We start from the raw sequence: 24,836 nt of genomic DNA on the forward strand, positions 1-24,836 counted from the left end.
GCCTCAAACTCCTTTGTCCTTCTTCCCAGAGCCATGTAGTCTGCAGTGATCCACTCAAGGTCATTCTTGGCAGTATCATTGGTGCACACATGGAGAAGTAGGAAGGGGTAGCGATCTGAGGGCTTGATGAGTCTCAGTAGTCTCTCCGTCATGTCATGAATCCTAGCTCCTGGTAAGGCAGCAGATTTCTTGGTTTTCCTGGTCAGGGCGGCAGATAGATGACTCAGTCCCCCTGAGGAGGGAGTCCCTGACCACCACCACCCACCTCCTTGTCTTGGGAGTGGTGGTCGTGGAACCCCCATCCCTAGGACAGTGCATTTCATGCCTTCCAATCGGCGGAGTCTCCTTCTGCTCCCTTCCCTCATATGTATCATCTAGTCCACTCTCTGCATTAGTACCTGTGGAGAGAACATGAAAACGGTTGCTTACCTGTATCTGCATTGCTCGTACATGGGCGCTCCCCTTTCTTCTTCTGGAGGTCACATGCTGCCAAATTTCTTCACCATCCTTCTGTCCCCGCTGCGTAGCCTGCTCTGATTCTTCAGAACGTTGTGCCCGTAGAAGCATATCCTGACATTTGTCCAGGAAATCTTCAGTTTCTCTTATGCAACACAGGGACGATACCTGTTGCTCCAGACCTTGAACGTTCTCTTCCAATATGGAGACCAGCTTGCACTTTGTACAGACAAAGTCGTTTCTGTCCTGTGGAAGAAAGACAAACCTGGCACATCCTGTGCAGGTCACAACCGCTGAACGCTCACCATCCATATTACCTTCCTTCTAAAAGCTTCCTCAGCTGTTGTAGTAACTATTCAGAGAAACCTGCAAGATGAAAGGCTCTCCGCAGGCAAACTCCCTCTGTTAGCATCTCTGCTGTTCGCTGCGCAGCTGGTTTGCATCTGACTGGCTTTTTATAAAAGTCAGACCCACTCAAGGCTCACCTGGAACAAAGCACTCCCAATTCACACTTTTCAAAGAAACAATCAAGCGCACGATCAAACTGACAAACTGTCCCTGCAACAGACACTCATATACTCACCAACACAGCCCCCCTAATGCAGCACTTGGCGTACCTCCTCTTGGACAGATCCCAGGCAAACTCCCTCTGTTAGCCTCCTTCACTTCCTGTTTTAAACTGTAGCACTGCAAGTTTAAACAAGTTGCACTGCAGTGTTCAACAGCTGTTGCGTTCAACCCCAAAAGCAGCTGCCTTTCCATGATGGAAATGATAAGTGATTCTCATAGATGTACCGCTGATAGAGCATGTGGGATCCTTCAGGCTGAGAGACGCTGTAGAGAAGCCAGAATGACAAGGTCAATGGAGACATTTCCTGAGCGCTGCCCAACTGGGGTGAAACACGACATTGTCTCCCCAGTGTGTAGTGCCCTTCTCTTGCCTCTGTCATTGCAGTGACAGCCACAGATAAGCATGAAGGCAGAAGGGTATCAATGCAACCACTGCACTGTGGGGTGGCTGGGTTTCCATCATGCCGCCTCACCAACCTAAATTGGGCACAACAAAGGATTATGTGCAGACCGTGGCTAAACTGCCCTTTTCACTTCTTCTGGTGTGCACTGAGCTCTGAGGCTGGCTGCTCCATGCTCATCTTATGCTTCTGTTCCACAGTGATGTGACCCAGATCATCTTTCTTGGGCCACTCTGCACTGGACCTGTGTGTCCCAGTCACACACACGAGTGAACGGACATACCTGGCCTCTGTAACTTCTCCACAGGCCTTCTCTGCCTTCCCAAGATAAGATCCTGCAAGCCACTGCTAGGGATCCAAATTCTCCCACGGGCTGTGATGCTGTAGCTCTCCTGCCCAGCATCAGCCTTCTGCTCACTCCCACTGAGCAGTGACCTACTGTCTCTAATGCAATTTGATTAACACAAACCACATCCATTTAACAGGGAAGGTTCATTACACAGAGAGGGAGAGAGACTGCTGTGCTGCCTCTGCCCCCTCACAATGGTGGCAGCTGGCATAACTTGGGCTGTCAATCCACTGCCCACCTCATAGGTGACCTGCCATCATGGGCAGAGGTCTGGCCAGGGCAGCTGGTCCAGCCCGGGCAGCTGGTCCAGCCCACAATCTCAGAGCTCCCTCTAGCCCTTCAGTACATAGACAATAGGCCAGGTGGGGAGAGAGAGCTAATGATTGGAGCGTGTGTGTGTGTCATTGTGTAAGTGAAGGAGCATTTTACAGTGATGACTGTGATTGCTAGAATGAAGTGGGCCCAGGGAAAGGGAAGGTGGGTAAATACCATAACTGGAAACTAGTGGTAAGGGAACAACACGTTCATTAAAACAAAACCTAGTTTGAGGTGCATATGGAGGAACCTCATGGAGCACTGTCTGCAAGTGAAATCTGTGCTCCCATTCCAAGGTGCAAACGCTGCTCCCCTTGGCACAGTGAGGGGCCCATTTCATAGTAGGGCTCTGAATCTGCAATTACCATGTTGTCTCAATGGCAAGAGATGTTTTCCAATGCACTGGGTTGAACTGGATCCTTCTTTGTTAGCAAGACCAGCCCAGAGAGTTTGACACGGTGAAGAGCTCTATATTTATGCGGCTCTGAATGGGTTCTTTTTGCCGCTGCTTTTGTTGTGTTGTCCATTTTTAATCAGGACATTATACGTATGGCCACTGAATATAGCCTGGGTCAGACTATCCTGAGTCTCTGTCCACTTGCTTAGTGCCCATGAGCACTCTCCAAAGGTTCCAGCTGTTCTTGGCTGCCCAGAAACAGCAATTATCTGCTCTGTCTCCATCTGTGCTAGTGGAGCTTCTGACAAGCTTCCCATTGAAGTTGGTAATGTTGGGAGTCCTGTTGTAGATGATTACCAGCCTGTTCACCGCCATTGTGGTTAGATCTCTCCATGGTGGGCAGTGTCCAAAAACCTCTGGGAGCCCATTAGCATGAGGCTTCCTAATGTTGCTACATGGTGGAGCTGAGCCAATGGTGGGAAACTCCTAGGGAGTGTCCCTAGTGTAGACAGGGTCTCTCTAGGTGGTTAATAGAATTATTCCTTGGTTATACTACACTCACCCACCAAACAACCCCTCCCCACAAAGACCTTCCCCAAGCTGGTCTGGCCCATGTTATTGGCACAGATCAATCCGTATCATTAGCATCTTCCTAGGAACAGATGAGTGGTGAATTTGTGGGTTCTTCACTGTCACTCATGTAACCACAGTGAAGATATTGTTCATATATGTTGTTGCAGCAGTGTGTGATGACAGTGTAATGACCAGGTAGGATTTTGTGGGAAAGACCGTAGAGCTATCACTGCACCCCTAGTGTAGTTAATAAACCTGTATTGGTGTGTGAGTAGCTCACAAAACCTCAAACTTGCCTGCATTCAGCCCTATCTACTTCTGTAGCAGTTGGTGTGCTCCTACTGTTCATTTCAGTGCAGAGCCAGGACTGTCCCAAGAAGGCAATGAATCGATTTGCCTTTTACTGTGACAGCTTAGGGCATCCCTGCAATATGGTCACCCATGGCTTGTGCTGCTCCTAGGGAGTAGTACTATTTTACACTGAAAACAAGTCCCTGCGCTGCTGTTGGGGAAAGGGCTGCTTGGACATTATAAATACTAACTTGCCTTCACCCCTTCATGCCTGTTCAGTTGGGGTTTGGCACGCCTAAACTGGAGAGTAAATCAGAGACGTACAAGTGATGTTAGAATACAACCCATCAAGGGGTTCTAAGCATCAGCTTGGAGCAGGTCAGTTGTGGTACCCCAGCTGTTCCCCAGCTTAACCCAGTTTTTAGGCAGAGCAATGATTTGCTGCAGTTCCTCCTACAGCACACAAATCACCCTGGGAATCACCCTGTAGCCTTTGTGTGCTGTGATCGATGGCGCTGCCTAAGATCATCCTGGGCTAGCAGCATGTTAGTCTCTCTGGGTTCCCTTTGCAGAAGGTTTGGCTGGAGCCAGTATATGCAATTTGTGTAAATCCTAGCCATGATTTTTAAATGTTGGTGCCTAAATTTAGACTTCTGTGCCCAGAGTTAGGCACCTAAATAAAAGATCTAATTTCTTCAAATATACTGAGTGCCCAGCTGTTTTCAGGGGAGTCGTATGTGGCCTTTGGGGAATTAAGTCACCGGTTTAGGCACCTTAAATATGGACTTAGCAGCCTAACCTTAGGCATCTGTGTTAAAAGTGTCTGTCCCAGGGAATGTCTCCCTGGCTTCCTTCTTGTGTCCTGTAACACTGCTAAAGCCTTGTCTGTCTGTCTGTCTGTGTCTGTCTCTTTAGAATGACTCCTGGGGGAAGCAGTATTCCTATGCGCTGTTCAAGGCGATGAGTCACATGCTCTGCATTGGCTATGGGCAGCAGGCTCCCGTTGGCATGTCAGATGTGTGGCTCACTATGCTGAGCATGATCGTTGGTGCCACTTGCTATGCCATGTTCATCGGCCACGCCACAGCCCTCATCCAGTCTCTGGACTCCTCAAGGCGGCAATACCAGGAGAAGGTAAGGACCCTGCTTTGCCACAATTAGATTACAGCTGAGGTGACACCAGTTTATGGATGGTTGGTGTCTTTTCATTCACTCAAAGAAAACCCCACTAGCCCCTGGGAAGAAATCAGTATAACAGCCGCAGGGGGCTGGCTGTGGGAAGGCTGGCCAACCAATGTGTCCACTCTCTTTCTAAAGGGACGTTATCAACTTCAGTGGCAGCTAAAATTTTCACCCACTTTGTCTCTTTCAGGTTTGGTTTCAAAGCCCACGTCAATCTTCCAGAGAGCGCTGCTGTTTTTTAGCCAGGCCTTTCTTTAAAAGTATCTATTCCAACCGCTCCAGCGCTTCTGAGAAACCCTGTGCTACCACATTGTTGAGTGTAGCTCAAAGCACGAGAGAGCCAAACAGACAATGAGTAGGCTGCGTAGCTGCCAGATTAACCACAGGGCGATGCAGTGGCCAAATGTGATGATGTTACAGTGTCATGCTATTACATTGCATCCTTGTGCGTTAGCTGATGCAATGTCAAGACAATAAGTCTCGTGGCACAGTTCTTTGATGGAGTTATTTTGTCCCAGCTGATACAAAAGGGCAGGAGTTCTAACTTAATTTGAAGCAGCCAGGCCCTGCATAGTTATGAAGAAGAAAAAGTGCTTGTAGAACTATGTGTAGCTGTGGGCCTAGAGTCTAGGTGCCCCAGAGGTGAGGAGTCTACTTAACAACAAAGGAGTTTGGTTACCTCCATACATGGAGACAGGTGCCTACCACTGGTCAATAGAGTTCAATCACCTCTGGACAAAAAGGTAGGTAGTCAGGGGAGCCAGGGTATCTCCAGAGTGGGAGAGTGGGCACCCTGACCACTAGACCTCTGGACAAGGAGGTCTAGTGGTCAGGGTGCTACTAGGAGTCAGGAGATCTGAGTTTTAATCCAGATTCTGGTACTGATTTGCAGGGTGACGTTAGGGAAGAGATTTTCCATCTCCATGCCTCAGTTTCCCCAGCTACAAATTTGGGGGGTGATTATTATTTAAACAGGTAAAGCAACATGTTTTTAGGCTTCATAGAAGTGAGTTTTAAGGAGACACTTGAAGGAGATGGAGGGCTAGAATTGTGGATCTGGTCCAGACGAAGGTTCCAGCCATAGGAGATCAAAACTGGAAGTGTGAGGAGGAAGAAGCAGGAGTGGTTGGTTGTGTAGCTTGCACATAGAGCAGGGGCAAAGCAGGAAGCAAAAGGAAACAAGAACAGAAGTAGGCAGGACCTCATTTGTGGGGAAAGCTCAAACCTGAATTTGATTGAGAAGTTGAGAGGGAGCCAGGGAAGGAACTTGAAGGGAAGCTGGGTATGATCGGAGCAGCAGGCAATGTAGATAATTTTGCCACGATACTGTGGATGGTTTGGAAGGGGGAAAAGAGAGTGAGGAACGCAAAAGAGAAGGAGCCTGCAGCAGTCACAGTACAAATTGATCATGTGTGTGCAGAGTGTGTATGCAAATGTGTTTGAAATGGCAGCATGTAAGCTAAGGACTGATTTGCAAATTCAACTGCCTGGACTTGGTAGCAACAGCTCAGTTTGCATCTGCAGGTCTAGGCAGTTGGGTTTGGTCCAGCCAGATTTGAAGTCCAGGGTGGAATGTGGCCCATTTGTGTTTGATTCTGATCAATGTGCATAGTCCAGAGCTCTCAAGCACCAAACAGGAAATAAGGACACAGTTTACCCATGGGGATTGCAGTGGGGGGTGGTTGGAGGGGTGTAACATTTAAAGCAGGACTAGAATTTCAGGATGTTGTGAACGAGGGGTTAATCCTGCATATATCTGAACATCCCCAGGGAAATCTTTATGGCAGAGTCAATGAGCAGTGAGGGCATAACAAAAACTATATTTTATGTATGCTGGTTACAGCGGATTCATTTCCCCTGGGTTTCTCTCAGGAGCATAGCCAGAGGGAATCAAGTACATTCAATTTCCTGTTGCAAATGGGGCAAAAGATGGCCTAAAAACAAATATATATTTACTTTCTGCATTCCTGGAACTTAAATAGCCATAATTAAAAATGAGTCTGCTTCATGATTTTCAGCTCCCCAGCTCAATTTAGCTCAGTCCTCCTGGGACAGTGTTTCTGCTGGAGCATATTAGAAGCAGTGAGGTTCAGAGGATTGATTTGGAGAAGCAGCCATCAGGCTGGGGACTTATCCTGAGTTGTTGTTGTAGTTGTTTGTATTCCCACAGTACCTAGCAGCCCAAGTTGTGGACCAGGCCCTCAAGTGCTTTGGGCTGCTCCTCATTGGAATGGACGTTCTTGTGCAGTGGTCCATACTGTTTGGCTGGATGGGCTATTTCATGGGTATGATGATGGTGGCCCGGTGCTGAGGAGCAGACATAAAGTGTTGGTCTGGGGAATCTTTTATTGTATTCTTGGCTTTAAACAAAACTTCCCCTCAGGAAAAGGTTCAAATTTAAGCTTGCAGTAAAGTTTTAGGCTGGCTTATGTTTTAGTCAAGCCAGTTTGCTCTTGCATTAGAAAGGCCAGTTGCACAAACAGGGCTTCGGAGGGCCAGAACTCGGGGCCAAACTCTGCAGTCATCAGTGGGAGACTTGTCTGAAGAAGGACTGCATGAGGTGGCCCAACATTCTTCAGTTTGTAATCCGAGCAATTGAATGGTTGGACAGCCTGTTCCAGTTCTAGCTATTGATCGCCCACTGTGCCCACCCCTTGCTGTATCATAGAATCATAGAATATCAGGATTGGAAGGGACCTCAGGAGGTCATCTAGTCCAACCCCCTGCTCAAAGCAGGACCAATCCCCAACTAAATCATCTCAGCCAGGGCTTTGTCAAGCCAGACCTTTAAAACTTCAAAGGAAGGAGATTCCACCACCTCCCCAGGTAATGCATTCCAGTGCTTCATCACCCTCCTAGTGAAAAATTTTTTCCTAATATCCAACCTAAACCTCCCCCACTGCAACTTGAGACCATTACTCCTTGTTCTGTCATCTGGTACCACTGAGAACAGTCTAGATCCATCCTCTTTGGAACCCCCTTTCAGGTAGTTGAAAGCAGCTATCTGAGCGCCGCATTTACAAGAACAAACAGATCCTCATGGGGCTCCATGGGGTGGGGAGCTGAGACACAGCGAGATTCAGTAACTTGTGCCCAGAATTGAACCTAGATCATGGGCGACCAAGCCCCTGTCTAATCGCAAGTGCATCCTTGCTCTTGAGCATCTTTCCTTCTTCCCTTGTATCGAGCCTGGCAAGGCATTGTTACAGCAGTTCCCCAAAGGTATCTCTGGCCTGCTGGTGATCTGCCCAGATACCTCCAGGTAACTGCTTTGCATAGGGAAAGGTCCCACACCAGAGAGATGCTGGCTCATGTAACATGTGAGCTGGGCTCAGTCCCGAGGGGTGCTCCATGCCCTCGACTGCCATGCTCTTCAGTGGGAATTGAGGGCATTCAGCACCTCAGGGATCCTTTCCTTGCCATTGCAGAAGCCTTTGGCCCTTAGGTGCCTTGGTCCTTCCTGTTTGCTGCCTGTGGTTCATACTAATCCAATCTCCTGAAGGCTGTTATGCTTTAGTCTCAGCCCAGTTGTTGGGTTAGTTGGCAGGTGCTGGGTGGGGTGTGTGTACCCCTGGGGGTACTTAGAGGTCTTCCAGGGGGTACATCAGCTCATATATATATTTGCCTAGTTTTACAAGATGCTACAGAAAAAGTAGGGCTGTCAAGCGATTAAAAAAATTAATTGTGATTAATCGCGCAATTAAAAAAAGTAATCATGATTAATTGCGCGATTAATCGCACTGTTAAACAATAATAGAATACCATTTATTTAAATATTTTTGGATGTTTGCTATGTTTTTAAATATATTGATTTCAACTACAACACAGAATACAAAGTGTACAGTGCTCTCTTTATATTTATTTTTATTACAAATATTTACACTGTAAAAAACAAAAGAAATAGTATTTTCAATTCACCTAATATAAGTACTGTAGTGCAATCTCTTTATCATGAAAGTTGAACTTACAAATGTTGAATTATGTACAAAAAAACCCTGCATTCAAAAATAAACCAATGTAAAACTTTAGAGCCTACAAGTCCACTCAGTCCTACTTCAGCCAATTGCTCAGACAAACAAGTTTGGTTACATTTTCAGGAAATAATGCTGTCTGCTTCTTGTTTACAATGTCACCTGAAAGTGAGACTAGGAATTCACATTGCACTGTTGTAACCAGCGTCGCAAAATATTTACATGTCAGATGCGTTAAAGATTCATATGTCCCTTCATGCTTCAACCACCATTTCAGAGGCTATGCATCCATGCTGATGACGGGTTCTGCTTGATAATGATCCAAAGCAGAGCAGACCAATGTATGTTCATTTTCATCATCTGAGTCAGATGCCACCAGCAGAAGGTTGATTTTCTTTTTTGGTAGTTGGGGTTCTGTATTTTCCGCATCGGAGTGTAGCTCTTTTAAGACTTCTGAAAGCATGCTCCACACCTCATCCCTCTCAAATTTTGGAAGGCACTTCAGATTCTTAAACCTTGGGTCAACTGCTGTAGCTCTTTTTAGAAATCTCACATTGGTACCTTCTTTGCATTTTGTCAAATCTGCAGTGACAGTGTTCATATATCAAACAACATGTGCTGGGTCATCATTCGAGACTGCTATAACATGAAACGTATGGCAGAATGCAGGTAAAACAGAGCAGGGGACATACAGTTCTCCCCCAAGGAGTTCAGTCACAAATTTAATTAAAGCACTATTTGCTTAACAAACATCATAAGCATGAAAGCATGTCCTCCAGAATGGTGGCTGAAGCATGAAGGGGCATATGAATGTTTAGCATACCTGGCACATAAATACCTTGCAATGCTGGCTACAGAAGTGCCATGTGAACGCCTGTTCTCACTTTCAGGTGATATTGAAAATAAGAAGCAGACAGAAGTATCTCCCATAAATGTAAACAAACTTGTTTGTCTTAGCAATTGGCTGAACAAGAAGTAGGACTGAGTGGACTTGTAGGCTCTAAAGTTTTACATTGTTTTCTTTTTGAGTGCAGTTATGTAACAAAAAAAATCTACATTTGTAAGTTACACTTTCACAATAGAGATTTCACTACAGTACTTGTATGAGGTGAATTGAAAACTACTATTTCTTTTGTTTATCATTTTACAGTGCAAATATTTGTAATAAAAAATAATATAAAGTGAGCACTGTACACTTTGTATTCTGTGTTGAAATAGAAATCAATATAGTTGAAAATGTAGAAAAACATCCAAAAATATTTAATAAATTTCAATTGGTATTCTATTGTTTAACAGTGTGATTAATCGTGATTCATTTTTTAATTGCAGTTAATTTTTTTGAGTTAATCATGTGAGTTAGCTGCAATTAATTGACAGCCCTAATAAAAAAGCACTAGCGAAGTCAGTACAAACTACAATTTCATACAGACAATGACTTGTGTATACTGCTCTAGATACTATGCACTGAAATGTAAGTACAATATTTGTATTCCAATTGATTTATTTTATAATTAGGTGGTAAAAACGAGAACGTAAGCTATTGTTCAGTAACAGTGTGCTGTGACACTTTTGTATTTTTAGGTCTGATTTTGTAAGCAGGTAGTTTTTAAGTGAGATGAAACTTGGGGGTATGCAAGACAAATCAGACTCCTGGAAGTGGTACAATAGTATGGAAAGGTTGAGAGCCACTCGTCTGGTCCCTTCTGACCTGGAATGCTGTGGTTCTGTGATGGGCCCTGATCGAGCACTGTGCGTTGTTTTCTGCCTTGCCTTGAAAGGGCTTGTTACTCAGTGAAATCCCAGGGAGGGTAGAAAATGGCTGCTCCCAAAGCTGTGAACTTTTTACACCCAAAGGCACTTTGCTGTGTAAATGGTGCGATTCAGCCAAGAATCCCACTGGCATCTTGCTGTACTAGAGCAGATTTGGCAAGGCTTTTTCCCCTTGCTGAATCTGACCTTTTACATTGTTTATTCCCCCTTAGCCATGCCACAGACCCGTGAACCCCCCTCCCTGCCTATCTGCCAGCCCGTCCTCTTCTCCAGGCTCCCTCCAGCATTGCTTCTTCTGTCTGCACTGGTGATTAAAGGTGTTATGTAAAAGGAGCTCAGGTGTTGGGCTCCCAGCAGGGCCATGTGCACAGGTGGGGGAGGGTGACATGGGCTGTCAGAAGAGGCCAGGCTCAATGGCAAATTTGCCACTGTTCATCTCCAGCTGCTCCCACTCCTTCTTGCTGCACTGAGAAGTCCTATTGATTTCTCATTGTCCTAGAGCTCAGCAGGATTAATATTAATGGGAAGTCATTATTCATCCCCCTTGATAGACTCTGTAACCTTGAGCCAGCTGGGAGAGCTGAACGTGCTGCCTCCATACTACTTTGAACAGGACAGAGAGGGCCGAGCTCATAAGAACAGCCATAGTGAATCAGACCAAAGGTCCATCTAGCCCAATATCCTGTCTTCCGACAGTGGCCAGTGCCAGGTGCCCCATAGGGAATGAACAGAACAGGTAATCATCAAGTGATCCATCCCCTGTCCCTCATTCCCAGCTTCTGGCAAACAGAGGCTAGGGACACCATTCCTGCCCATCCTGGCTAACAGCCATTGATGGACTTATCCTCCATGAACGTATCTAGTTCTTTTTTGAACCCTGTTATAGTCTTCTTGGCCTTCACAACATCCTCTGTCAAGGAGTTCCACAGGTTGACTGTGCATTGTGTGAGGGCTCCCTGGACCCCACTTCTCCCTCTCTCATCCCACCAGGAGACTAGTAGGCACTGGGAGCTAGGTGTGTCCTGCAGCGAGGTGGGGCTCTCCTCTATTGTCTCCTGAGATGCAGCCACTGACGAGAACTAGTCTTGCTGCTGTCAGCCATGCAGAATCCAATCTAACTGAAATTTCTTTCCAGAGTCCCCTCTCCCGTTCCAGATCTCACATGCTCTATCAAGCTCTGTTCTCTGCACCTTCACTGCTCTCCATGCTGCCCATTCTAAGACAGCTGTAAATATATAGTTACAGACTGGACCGTTAGGTAAATATTTGCGTGTAGCCCCAGACTGACTTGTCACTGCGCCAAAGGGGTGGCATCAGTTCTCATGCACAGTCACTGGGGACTGTTGGCTTGTCTGGGTTTTTTTTGAAAGAGGCATTAAAACAGGGAATGGCAAACTTTTTGGCCTGAGGGCCACATCTGGGTGGGGAAATTGCATGCAGGGCCATGAATGTAGGGCTGGGACAGAGGGTTGGGTTGTGGGAGGGGGTGCGGTGTGCAGAAAGGGGCTCAGGGCAAGGGGTTGGGACTAAGGGCAGGGGGTTGGGGTGCAGGAGGGGTGCAAGGTGTGGCAGGGGGCTCAGGGCAGGGGATTGGGGTGCAGGAGGGGTGTGGCAGAGGGCTCAGGGCAGGGGGTTGGGGTACAGGAGAGGTTCGGGCCAGAGCCCGCACCACTTACCTGGAGTGGCAGCAGCACACAGCAGGGCTAAGGCAGGCTTCCTGCCTGCCCTGGCCCCGGACTGCTCCGCTCTGCTCCCGGAAGCATCCAGCACCATGTCCCTGGGGTAGGGGGGCCAGAGGGCTCCACATGCTGCCCTCGCCTGTGGGTACCTCCCCCGAAGCTCCCATTGGCTGCGGATCCCTGTTCCCGGCCAATGGCAATCCCGTAGGCCGTAGTTTGCTCACCCCTGCATTAAATAGAGACATGCTTACACTGCAGTATTCAGGGTCTGCTTACCACTCTCAAATTCCAGCAGAGAGTCCCTGCTTAACCTGCCTTCTTGTGTCTGGGTGTTGGATCTCACAGCCACTTGGAAATGAGTTGGGTCACCAGCCACTTGGAAATGAGTAGGACCTTCCTGATTTGCACAAATGTGTCCTGTATCCTGTGAATCTAGCCTGGGCTTTTCCAAGCTGCATGGGATGTGAATGCCAGTTCCCATGATCTCAGGCCTGCTGTTTAGAAGAGAGACCTGAACTCGTTCTCTGCCTCTCCATGGCATCAGGATGGGTCAGTATGAGAAAACACAAACCTCAACTCATGATTTAGTCCCACCAGGAAAAGGTGCCCTGAGTCAAATTAACATGACTGCAGCGCTCTTAAAAGCTCTAGGCCAAACAAAAGTTTGAGAAGAGAGAAGGTGTCTCTAAAACATGTAAGTGGATTTGGGGCTCGGTTGATGGCCCTGGAGACTGAGGTTCTGCACCCAGAAAACTAGCAGAGTAGAAGCAGCACGAGGAGAAACTTTCCGGCACCACCCACTGCACCAGAGGGAGCACTTCCTGGGTGTGAGGGCAATCCAGGCCTCAGACCCCATTCAGGCCTTGGCCTCTCTTCTGAGACTGCCAGCACCTGAGCTAATTAGTGCCACTGGCTATTTGTCCCAGTGGGAATTGGAATGAAACCGCCACTAACTTCAGTTAGGCATCCAAACAGCCCTCAGCTGGGAACAGGTGGCATTCACTGCCAGTCTGGAGGTTAAAACGTCTCTCTGCCATCAGCCATCCCCTGGCAATTTCCTTTCTAAGTGTGTACTGTGAGGATGATGGACCTCTGTTTACTAAGAACTGGCCTGAGACCTGTTATGTCTCCATGTCTGTATGTCTCCTTATCCTAGGGTGAGTGAAAGAACTCAAAGTTGAGAGTGAGGTATGTAATCTATGAGCTGTACTGATCATGTCCACATCACATGGGTGGCCTGTGCTGGGCTGAGACTCCGTGGGGACTGGCATCTGGATAGATTCTCTGAGAGCTGGGCTGGACTTTTTTGGTTTTCTTCAAGTCCTCACTCAGAACGTGGTAGAAAAGTCACCAGGACATTGCAAAGTCCCCAACCTGTTTCATACAGGTCACTGAACAGCTGACATTGGTAATGACTGTTGGCTTTGAGTCACACAGCCTGTGCTCTGAACTCCAGTCACCCCACCTCCACCACCATCTGGTTTCAAATAGTTTGTAAGAAACAGGTGATGAGTCTTCCTGAATAGTGCTTTAGAAAGGGGCTCCCAGATGCCCAGCCTGGGGCAATAACCTCTTATATCAGGCAGCTCAGGGAGATCCCCAGCATGCAACAAGTGCTGAGGTCTAGGTGTGTCAATCTTATTCAGTAGTTTTCAACCAGGGGTACGTATACCCCTGGGGGTACGCAGTGGTCTTTTAGGGGGTACATCAACTCATCTAGATATTTGCCTAGATTTACAACAAAAGCACTACATAAAAAGCACTAGCAAAGTCAGTACAAACTAAAATTTCATACAGCCAGTGACTTGTTTATACTGCTCTATATACTGTACACTGAAATATAAGTACAATATTTATATTCCAATTGATTTTTTTTGTAATTATATGGTAAAAATGAGAAAGTAAGAAGTTTTTCAGTAACAATGTGTTGTGACACTTTTGTATTTTTAGGTCTGATTTTGTAAGCAGGTAGTTTTTCAATGAGATGAAACTTGGGTTGAGGGTACACAGGACAAATCAAACTCCTGAAAGGGGTACAGTAGACTGGAAAGGTTGAGAGCCACTGATCTTATTGACTTCAGTGTATATGTGGGTTCACCTGAGCCTGTGAGAGGGTGAGCGTCTATGTGAAACACTGTGCATGTGTGTGCGTGCGGGGTGGGATGGTGGGAGTTAACTACACGTCCAGCCAACATGTACAAACCTCTGTGGGCCAAACTAATCCATGGCAGAACTCCAGTGTTGTAAGTGGACTTACACCAGGGATGAACTGGCCCATTGCGGAAGAAGGCTAAGATTTTGACTTCTGTTATTCCCGTAAGTGAATCTCTATCGAGGGTGCATGTTTTGGCCCCATAGCCCTGTGCAGCAACAATCTGACCTGAGCAGAGCATTTGTGTGTGTGTCTGCATGTGTTCACAGTGAGGAGAGAGCTCTTGTCATTAGCAGTTCAGTACATCCTGCGTGTGGGGGAGGGGGAAGGGAAGGTTCAAACTTCATTATCAGTTTTCAAATTCATTTCTGCACATGCATGGGAAAATAAATGAGTAACGCTGAGAGCCGAGGCTCCCTGCTGAGCAGTGACCCCGGTGGGAACTGGAGGTGTCTGCTTCGTGGGCGCTGATTGGAATTGCACAGCCTCTTCGTTCCCCACCCCCACCCCTCCATCACGCTTTCCTCCTGCTCACTGCTGCAAAAGAAGCGTTGTTTTCTCCATTACCCCAGCCTTTCCAGACCCACTGGCGCTGAATGTCCCACCCAGGGTGAGCTGAGTGTGCAGGCTGGGATCTTTAAAGAGCTGTGTCCCTGGGAAGTCCCAGCCCCAGGGCTTAAGGACATGACCTGGCAACCAGGGGCTAAAAGGGTCCTATACAGCTGTGCTGTGTGCTGCCCAACTGTAACCTTGCCCCAACCAGCCTGCTTGAATGTGCTGTTCTGATCACAGGCCGTGTTGGAGGGCCACTCAAGGGCTTGCCCGGAGATATCTGCAGGTGCCATGATCCAGCGGCTCCAGATGTTTCTTTCTATCCTGTGGAATCTTTGTTCAAATCCAGCCCCTCTTGTGGATGCCTCCCCTCTCAGATCTGATCTCACATCTGTCCTAGGGCTGCCTCCACACAGACACACTCCATGCTTAACTCGTTCCAGGTTAGAGCGCTAGCCCCTCCGGCCGTGGCAGCTCATGGCCCCGGCCCCTCCGGACTTGCTGCATCAGTTATGAATGTAAAAAACATTGCTTGGTCCCTGGTACCTTTTTCATTACAAATTAAGCACTGGACACCCTCATCAGTGGAGGTAGGTCTCAGGACCTGCACCCACAATCTCCCTGTCTTTCCAGCTGCACTTGCCCTCACTCTCCCCACTCCCTCAGTCTCTCCTGCAATAGAGATGTCAGCTCAATAAGGGCTCAGTCGTATTTGGCTCTGGATGGGTGTCCCCTCCTTCCCAGCTTCCTGATCCCTTTGTGTTCAAAAGGGCCATAACACCTGCCAGGATTGGGCCTTAGCTTTACACCTCACAGACTCTGCTCTGTGAAAATCTATTGACCAAACCTGGAGTTCTTCTTTGCTGTGCTCCTGATTCAGGCTAGGATCAGGCCCGTTGGACCCATCTGCCACGGTGCTTGGATCAGGAGTCTCTCCTAGCCTGGAGAGAAAATCATGCAAATGAGCTCTTTGAATGGCTTTCCCTCCCCTCACACATGTTGATGCATAGGGATGTTTAGTCTGGTGCCGCAATGCACCATCCTTGCTGGGGCATACCTCCTGGGGGAGCACCTGTAAGAGCAGGCGAGCCCTGCACTGCATCTCCACTGTGTTATGCACCCAGATCAACCCCTAAGGGTATGTCCACACTGCATTGGGAAGGGAGCCTCCCAGCCCAGGTTGACAGCAAGGCTTGCGTGAGTGCATTATAAATAGCTGTATGAACTCTGCAGCTCAGGCTCACATGCCAAGGGGTGAGGGTGGGCTTGAGGGCCCAAGCTCCAGCCAAAGCTGCAATGCCAACATCTACATGGCTGTTTTCAGTGCACTAGCCTGAGCCCCACTAACTCAAATGTGTCAACCCAGGTTGGGAGGCTCACTGCCAGGTGCAGGGTGACTGTACCTTTAGGATGCGTCTACATAGCAAACCCCTCCCCCCCGCCCACACACACACACACACTTAAAATAGCCACGCAGACACCTTGGTTGGAGCTGGAGCTTGGAGCTGAAGCCTGTGTACATGATTATGGTTCGTGCCGTAGCACAAGCCCAAGTCTGTAGACCCAGACTCTGAGACTCAGTGCCCCAGGGTATTGTTTGCTGTATAGACACCGGGTGAAACCTGGCAGAACTCCCATTGACTTCAGTGGGGCCAGGATTTCACCCGCTGAGCATGCAGACTGCCTTGTGGGGGTTAAACATAACAATTCCCCCACCACAGAGGATGTCCCTCTGGTTTGCAGTCTGGCAGCAGAGAGCAGCCATTTCCATTTCATCAATCTGGGAACTGACCCCTCCCTGTCACAGTCCAGCAATGGGATTGTCTGAAATACATCCTCACCTGAATGGGGACTGATTAGAATCATAGAATCATAGAATATCAGGGTTGGAAGGGACCCCTGAAAGTCATCTAGTCCAACCCCTTGCTTGAAGCAGGACCAATTCCCAGTTAAATCATCCCAGCCAGGGCTTTGTCAAGCCTGACCTTAAAAACCTCTAAGGAAGGAGATTCTACCACCTCCCTAGGTAACGCGTTCCAGTGTTTCACCACCCTCTTAATGAAAAAGTTTTTCCTAATATCCAATCTAAACCTCCCCCACTGCAACTTGAGACCATTACTCCTCGTTCTGTCATCTGCTACCATTGAGAACAGTCTAGAGCCATCCTCTTTGGAACCCCATTTCAGGTAGTTGAAAGCAGCTATCAAATCCCCCCTCATTCTTCTCTTCTGCAGACTAAACAATCCCAGCTCCCTCAGCCTCTCCTCATAACTCATGTGTTCTAGACCCCTAATCATTTTTGTTGCCCTTCGCTGGACTCTCTCCAATTTATCCACATCCTTCTTGTAGTGTGGGGCCCAAAACTGGACACAGTACTCCAGATGAGGCCTCACCAATGTTGAATAGAGGGGAACGATCACGTCCCTCGATCTGCTCGCTATGCCCCTACTTATACATCCCAAAATGCCATTGGCCTTCTTGGCAACAAGGGCACACTGCTGACTCATATCCAGCTTCTCGTCCACAGCCTAGAGCAGCAGCAGGGGTGGCTGATGGTCACGGCTGGACTGTGCCTGGACCCTGCATGGAGAGTGGAAAAACATACACCGAGTTTTCAGCCCATTTCGGGGGTGGTGGTGTTGTAATAGAACAGGAGATAAGGACCCTAATTCCGCTTACACCACTGTTAATCAGGAGTAACTCCACCGGAGTCACTGGCGTTGAGTGCAGGATCAGTCTCAGATTGTTCTCAATATTTCAGTGTGATATATGGCTCTTGAAAACCCTCCTGCTGCAGTATAAAAATAGAGCCAAGGCTGAGCCATACAAATCTGATCTCTATCTGAACCCCGGTGTTTAGAGGAGCTGAGAACCAGGATATTCGGTGAAGAGTATTTGCAAAATGTGGCTTTGGATCCAAATGCAGCCATCAAATGCTCCAAAAGTTGAGGAGTGGATAGATCTGGCGATTAGGTTTAGTCCTATCTTTAATAAGAAATCAAAGTTGTGTTACTACAGCATCCCAGAATCACCTGGGCATTGCTATGGAAAGGACATACAGCGCAGACTAAGGCCCTGCCTCTGCAAACAATGCCACACCTGCTTCGCTTTACGCACCCGAATAGTTCTGGGAAAGTCAGTGAGAGTCCTTGTCTGTGTGTGAAGTTAAGCATGTGTAGAAGTACTGGCAGGATCAGTGTCTAATGTAACAGATTGCACTTATCTTGGTTCAAGTGAAAGGTGGGGACTGGAGAAGAGAGGAGTGCAAACTTTGACACCGACCCCAAAGACACTTGGCATAGACCCCTGCAAAGTGAAACAGACGAGCTACACAACTTGTGTTGCTATCTCCCCTGATTTTATTGCAAGTGTTCCAATATTTGTTTATTTTCTTAAAGCCCCAGCTCCTGGAGTCCTGTGATTATATGAGAATCTGTTGTTTTTGCAGGAGGGTTTAAAGTAAGATCTAGCCCTCATGATTGCAGAGAAATGTTAATGGTGTGAACTCTAAAAGCTCAAAATCCAGAAACCAATTAAAAAGAACGCAAAAATTATTAATTTTTTTAAAATCCTGTGATTTTTTTTAAGCCTTCCTCATGATTTTTTGTGGGGCCCAGGTCATGATTTTTGAATGCCTGGGGATTGGCAATACAGTATCAAATCTAATTCTAATCTTGGATCATAGAAAATGCAACAAAGATGCAATCAGAATATTCCATTTGGTGGATTCAGTGACCTGAGCTATGCCCTTGTAGAATGTAAATTCACCAGAGCCCCCTTGTCAGGGCCATGGCTTTGTATGTCATGACTGCTGAACTTTGCTTTTAATTCATTCTCATAGAATATATACTGCCCTCAAAGCACTGCAATATTTCACTCACTAAATGTACTGAGCCTGAATCTCCTCCCTTTTAAACCAATGCAGCTCCGCAGAGTTCGTCCTGGGTTTACATGAGTGTGACTGACAGCAGAATCAGGCCAACAGTTGCTGGAAGCACATAAGCAATTGTCAAGGCTGATTCCCCACTCTGGCACTTTGAGTGTAGAAGGTGGGGGCCCGCAAGGATTCTAAAAATTCATAGTGGCCACTCCAGGCTTGTATTAAACCTCCAACCTTACAGCTTCTCTCTGACCTTGGATGGATAGATGCTGCCATCACCCAAATGCAAAAAAAAATGCTTTTGAGAACCCAGAAAGGCACACTTGGGAATTCCTTCCTGTGGGGTGCCCTCAAGCCCTTTCACCGCCCCCCAGGAAGAGCTGAGAAAGAAAAACAAAGGAAATCAGCTGTTGCCACCAGCTAATTAAACAACATATGCACAAACCTCTTAGAACACAAAAATCCAATCCTGTTCTTTAAAAAGGTAACTTTTATTAAACACAAAAAGAAAGAAAAGACATCTGGAACTTAGGCTTTTTGCTAGATCAAAAATTAAGGATCAACATAACTCTCTTGAGGTTCAGCTTAAAGGTTACAAGCAAAACAAAAGTATTTGGGGTTAGCACAGAGGAGTCCACAAGCCATAAAGAAATAAAAGAAATAACCCTAATCACATCTTCCTAGACTTTCCCTGACTTACTTACATACATCTTTGGGGTTTCAGATAAGCAATCTCTAGGTATGATCTGATGATTTTTCATACCTAGCTTAAAGCTTCCTACATCATAGTTCAGCCCAATTCCTGCTTTGGTCTCCTCTCTCTGGAGAACAACAAAAGCAGGCAGAGGGAAAGTTTTTTCTCAATTTAAAAAAGTTCTAGTCCTCTCATTGGCACTTTTGGTCAGGTGCCCATTCCCTTCATTTCACCTGTGGGCTTTTTTTAACCCTTTACAGGTAAGGCAAGTAGAGAACAGGTACCAAGAGGGATTTTATAGCTAACTGGCTGGCTGGGTGTCCATAAAAGGAATTTCTCCCCCCCCCCCCCGTCCCTTCCCCCACTTTCATTTATCACAGCAATAATGCTCTGGGTAGAAAATAAATATTTATCTTGATGAGAGTTTGTAGGAAAGCATTTTGGCTTATTCTAAGTGGCCTTCATGACAACTGTCTGTGTGTGTGTATGTGTGTGTGTGTGTGTGTATCCATGTATATACAGTGAGTTAATTGAACCGAGAAAATGGAAATCAAAGTTTCTTTGAAGATTTGAAGACTGATCTCTGTGGGTCAAGGGAGAGCTTGGTGGAGAGTGGGGAAGGCCAGGAGTGGGAGGGGAGCAGTTCTTCCTATGTGCAGAAACCTTCCTTGCTGATTCCCTGAGAAGTGTGTCCAGGTCTATGATATTATAGCTGTCACATAGAGACACAACAAGGAGCAATGGGGTAAATTGGGTTTAAAAGTGTTCGGCACCCAAGGGCTTTGAGTGAGCTGTGCAGGGAAGGAAATAGACAGGAAACTAAGGTGACCCACCCTGGGAGAAAAAGATTCCCAATTAGATCCTTCCCTTCTAATACACTAGTGTTGCCTTCCAGGGCTTACTGGGAGAAGCAGACTTGAAGAAGACGAATTGACATTTAAATGCACCCAATTTTCTTCAGAGAGATTCAGATAATCCCTAAATGAGTCTTTTAGGGTTGAACGTGGGGGTGTCACTCATCTCTGCACATGTCACAGAGCTCTGGGCAAATTCAAGAGCACAAGCGAGGGAACTGAGCAGACGACTGCAGGAGAGAGGCTGGGCAAAATGGGCCTGCCAAAATAGGACCTGGACGCAGCCTTCACCCACAACTCACAACACAGTCAAAAGAAACAGTGTCTCTCTAACAGATCCTCTCTGAGGAGCTCTCCGCCCACTCTTCCTGCAGTGCATTTTCATTTTTTGGAGCAGCCTCTGCATTTGTCTGTTCTGTCTGGGACCAGAACTGTAGGTATTTAAATGCTACTTGAAACACTGTGCATGTGTTAGTCACAGCCCTGCTGATGGCAGGAAATACCAGGAAGCTTGAGATGTCCAGTAAAGTTTTCAGGTAAAGTTCATATAAGGATAGACATTTTGGGGTGCAGAATGGACCCACTGAACCTTTTGGCTCCCCCATCACTAGTAAAACTGTAGGCAAGGTGGGGCAGGGAGTCTTTAAAGCTCTGTTGAATATGTTGAGAGATGCTGGTAGGGCAGGAGCAGGGATGGGAGATCTGTGGTTTGAGTCACATAGGGGCCTGGCTAGTAGGATGGCTCTAGAGACACAGGTCAGGGAGTGCCTGGTCTGTAGAGAGCAAAGGCAATTGAACCACAACTTAGATGACACTGAGATGAGGCAACTGTAGGAAAATGGAGTTCAGTCTAATTAGCAGAGTTCACCCTGTGAGCAAACAGCCCGGGTGTATCTGAACTAGCAGTTGGGTCCCAGCAAGAGGCGGCGTGAAAGAGAAGAGCCCTCTGAGCTGCTGGTCATGATCCCACTTCAGGCTCCACAATTCCCTCGAATGACAGAACCAGGGCACAGGCCTTGCACTGGCACAGCGATCAGGCCTGGGTGCTGGCTGTCCTGCACAGGGCAAGGAGCTCAGCAAGCGAAGGGGGAGACTGTCTAAGGCTAAAATTACAAATGCTATTAACATTCAAAGTTGGCAATGAGAAAATACTCTAACATAGCACTCTGCTACGCACCCGCTCCCCCAGCTGCCCTCTCACCTTCTCAGTGAGGCTGAGACTGGCATTTAGCTTTTCCAGTGAGTTCAAAGGAGCAAGATCAGGCCCTCTTTAATTTTCAGCATCAAGCTGAGCAGACAGGATATAGTTCCTCTCTGACTCAGCACTGAACAGCAGCGGGGACTGAGTACTAGCCAATGGCACAACAAGAACACTCACCTTCCTGAACAGCCTGGCTGCAGTTTGTGTCTGTGGCTGCAGTAGATAACCTCAGCATTGCTAACCCAAATCTCCTAGAGGATCGGTTGCTGTGGGGGCTCCAAGGAAAGACGTAGCCAGAGGAGAAAGATCTGGAACCCTGCCATTCCTAGGACTGTCTCAGAAATCATAGAATCATAGAATATCAGGGTTGGAAGGGACCTCAGGAGGTCATCTAGTCCAACCCCCTGCTCAAAGCAGGACCGATCCCCAATTAAATCATCCCAGCCAGGGCTTTGTCAAGCCTGACCTTAAAAACTTACTATAAAATGCTATAAAGCAACAACCTCCTACTACTAATGTCAGACCTGAAGAGGGTGGGGAAAGCAAGAAGGTCATTGGAACTATATGAGTTTATGGTGTGTTACCTCTTAACCTGCTTTAGTTAGAAACTCTTTGGTAAGACCAGTAAATGCTCGCCAACCCTGGGCTTGGGCCAGCAATCAGAAAGAAAGGAGCTTGACTCCTGTGCATGCATTTTATTTCCACTAGTCTTCAGTGAGGGATGCAGCAGGATGTGATAGGTATGCAGAGTGCCCTTTGTACTGCATTCTCATAAACGGGAGATAACAATCAGTCACTCTTCTCCCTGCAGCTCCTCACACTGGGAGGATCCAGCCTGGCTTTCTTTGAATGTTAATGGATAACTTTCTGCTCCCCAATTTGTGTGCTCTCTGGTTCGTATTTTCTTCTGCCATTTTATACCATAAGTAACTGGGTAGATGGTCAGTCCATGGGTGCAGCGCATGGCCACCTCCAAAGATTTGCTTTGTTTTCCTGGGGCTGGGCAACTGTTTTAAATTTTATGGCTCTGGTACCTTCATCCAGCACTTGGCTGGCAATTATTGTTCAATGCGGGCAGTTCTCCAACTAGATGAGGGCTTGGTCTGAGCTGGTCTGGGGGTGGGCAGCTCTATAAACAGCCACAAAGCTAGAACAGTGCTCCTCATTAGGGTGGCCAAGTGCCTGGTTTTTGGCCAGAAAGTCCGATCAAAAAGGGGACCTGACAGTGTCCAGTCAGATCTACTGACTGGACACTCATGTTTGATTACTACGGGCAGGAGAGGCGCTGGATTATCACCTGCCCCAGCCCCTATTCAGGTGGGGCTACCTCCTACCTGTGTTGGGTGGCTGCAGCTCCCAGCCCTGGCTTCACAGGCGAGTCTCTCCTCACCTGGGCAGGGATTGGGAAGGGAAAAACAGCAAGCGACATGGGGGAGGGAGAAGAGGAGTGAATGGGGGAGGGGCCTCGGGGGAAGAGGCGGGGCAGGGGTAGTGCTTCGGGGGGAATAGGTAAGGCAGGGTGGTTCCGACACTCCTGTTGGATTGTCTGATTTTTAAATACTACCAAGTTGGCAACCCTAGCTCCTCTGCAAGTATGAACAGCAGCCTGCTGTGGCAGAGGGACGCTGGGACGTCCCCATGTATTTGCTTCTGATTTACTCCCACCTGTGCTGCACAGGAATGCTCCCCCACAGCCAGTTGGGAATAGGTAGCCACCAAAGAAGCCACTAGACTGCTCCTCTAGTCAGCTAAGAGAAGGTGCTGTAGAGCAGCGCTGACTACAGCATTCTGCCATCCCCCTGCCTCTGTGTTTGCAGCGTTCCCATATCCTTGCTGAGCAGAGGGTCAGGTCTGGATCTGTCACCTGCCAGGGTGAACCACTGGACTTTCTCTGGGTCTAGAGTGGTGTAGGGATGAATGATGCATGTAGGAGAGCCCTGAGTATAGACATGCAGCTGCCCATTGCCTTGAGTGCCACACAGATGGCCACACAGCTGCCATCCCAGATATCCCTTCCCCACTATTCCCCATCTGATATGTCATGGAAATGACTGCACAGCTGCCCCATAAGCTTGCAGTGGTGTCTGTCCACGTTAAACTGACAAAGTTCTCTCTCATACCCATGAGACAACTGGAGTATGTAGGAGCCCTGCAAGACACTGTGCAACTCAAAGCTTTCCTGGCTTAGCATGGGGTCCAGGGCCTAGTAGATCTGGTGGAAAGGTTTTGCCAGACCCATTGGGTTTCAGCAAAGACAATGTTATGAATATTGGGTTTCTTTGATGCAACAGTATTCATGGTACCCATGATGTGAGAGGAAAGATGGTCTTGTTTAAGGTACTAGATTGGGACTGAAGAGAACTGAATTCATTTCTGGGCTCTGCCATGTATTTCCTGTGTGACCTTGGGCATGTCACTTAATCTATTTGCATCTGTGAAATGGGGAGAATAATACTGTCCCTTTCTCCCACTTTTTGTGTTATCTTTTTAGAATGTAAACTCCTCAGGGTGAGGCCTGTCTCTCACTACATTTTTGTATGCCATCTTGCACAATTCCCCATGTCTGATCTTGGCTCCACTCCTGCACCCTTGAGCGAGTGTTGTTTATTCATGGTTCCAGTTCCACTGAAGGCCTTTTTCTCCCCCAGCGCTGCCCATGTCCCATCAAATGAGCCCTTGCATCCCCGTTAAGTGATGCTGTGGAAATGCAAATCCACAAGCAAAACTATAGCCAAATTAGACTGGCGGATGTCTGCAGTGCAGTAGAGCTGTGGAAAAGGCCAGCACAAATTTGGTCTCTGGTGGCCATGCATCACGAAGTAGGGAAACCGAGGGGAGAGTGCTTAACTGTTGAACAGAAGAGGGTGGGGGAGGGGTTGTTATGTGACTGGAAAGTGGGGACAAACTATATTGCAGCTTTTGCTAAATAGCTTAGCTAATGTCTGGCTGTATCTGTCTGTCTTGTCTAGTTAGGCTGTACCCCCTTCAGGACAGGGCCTGTGTTCTATTCTGTTTGTACAGTGGGGCCCTAATCCTGGTTGGGGCTGTTAGATGCTAAAGGAATGCACATAAGTAATAATGAGGGTAATGGACTCTCCTGGGCCATTTGATTCCAGTGGAGCTATGCTGATTTACACCAGCACAGGGGCTAGAATATCGCATTCCCATCTGGGAACCTCATAACTAGAAGGACTTTGGCAAACTAGAGGGAGTTCAGCAAAAAACAAAACTGATCAGGGGGCTGGAGTAATTGACTTCTATGGGAAGATTCAAACCTCTAACTATTCACAGCTTGGTGAAGAGCTGCCTAGGAAATGGCATGGGATAACGCAGAGTGGTTCAAGGTGATGTAACTAGGAGGAATGGAAAGGAAGAGAAAACCAGGCTGAATAAGAGGCTGAGTATCAGGCTCTGTCAGGGTTCCTTCCCCACTCTGAACTCTAGGGTACAGATGTGGGGACCTGCATGACAGACCCCCCTAAGCTTATTCTTACCAGCTTAGGTTAAAAACTTCCTCAAGGTACAAACTTTGCCTTGTCCTTGAACCCT

At 47.5% G+C, this 24,836-nt stretch overlaps 1 protein-coding gene across 1 annotated transcript in view; it reads left to right on the forward strand.

Moving 5' to 3' along the window:
* Positions 1 to 24,836, forward strand: part of HCN4 (hyperpolarization activated cyclic nucleotide gated potassium channel 4) — a 169,143-nt gene that overhangs the window by 100,376 nt on the left and 43,931 nt on the right. Inside the window, exon 4 of the mRNA XM_073361426.2 lies at positions 4,268 to 4,486. Coding sequence (XP_073217527.2) covers positions 4,268 to 4,486 — 219 coding nt within the window. The remainder of the gene's footprint in view (positions 1 to 4,267; positions 4,487 to 24,836) is intronic.

Source organism: Lepidochelys kempii, chromosome 10 (assembly GCF_965140285.1).
Source record: "Lepidochelys kempii isolate rLepKem1 chromosome 10, rLepKem1.hap1, whole genome shotgun sequence".
NCBI lineage: Eukaryota > Metazoa > Chordata > Testudines > Cheloniidae > Lepidochelys > Lepidochelys kempii.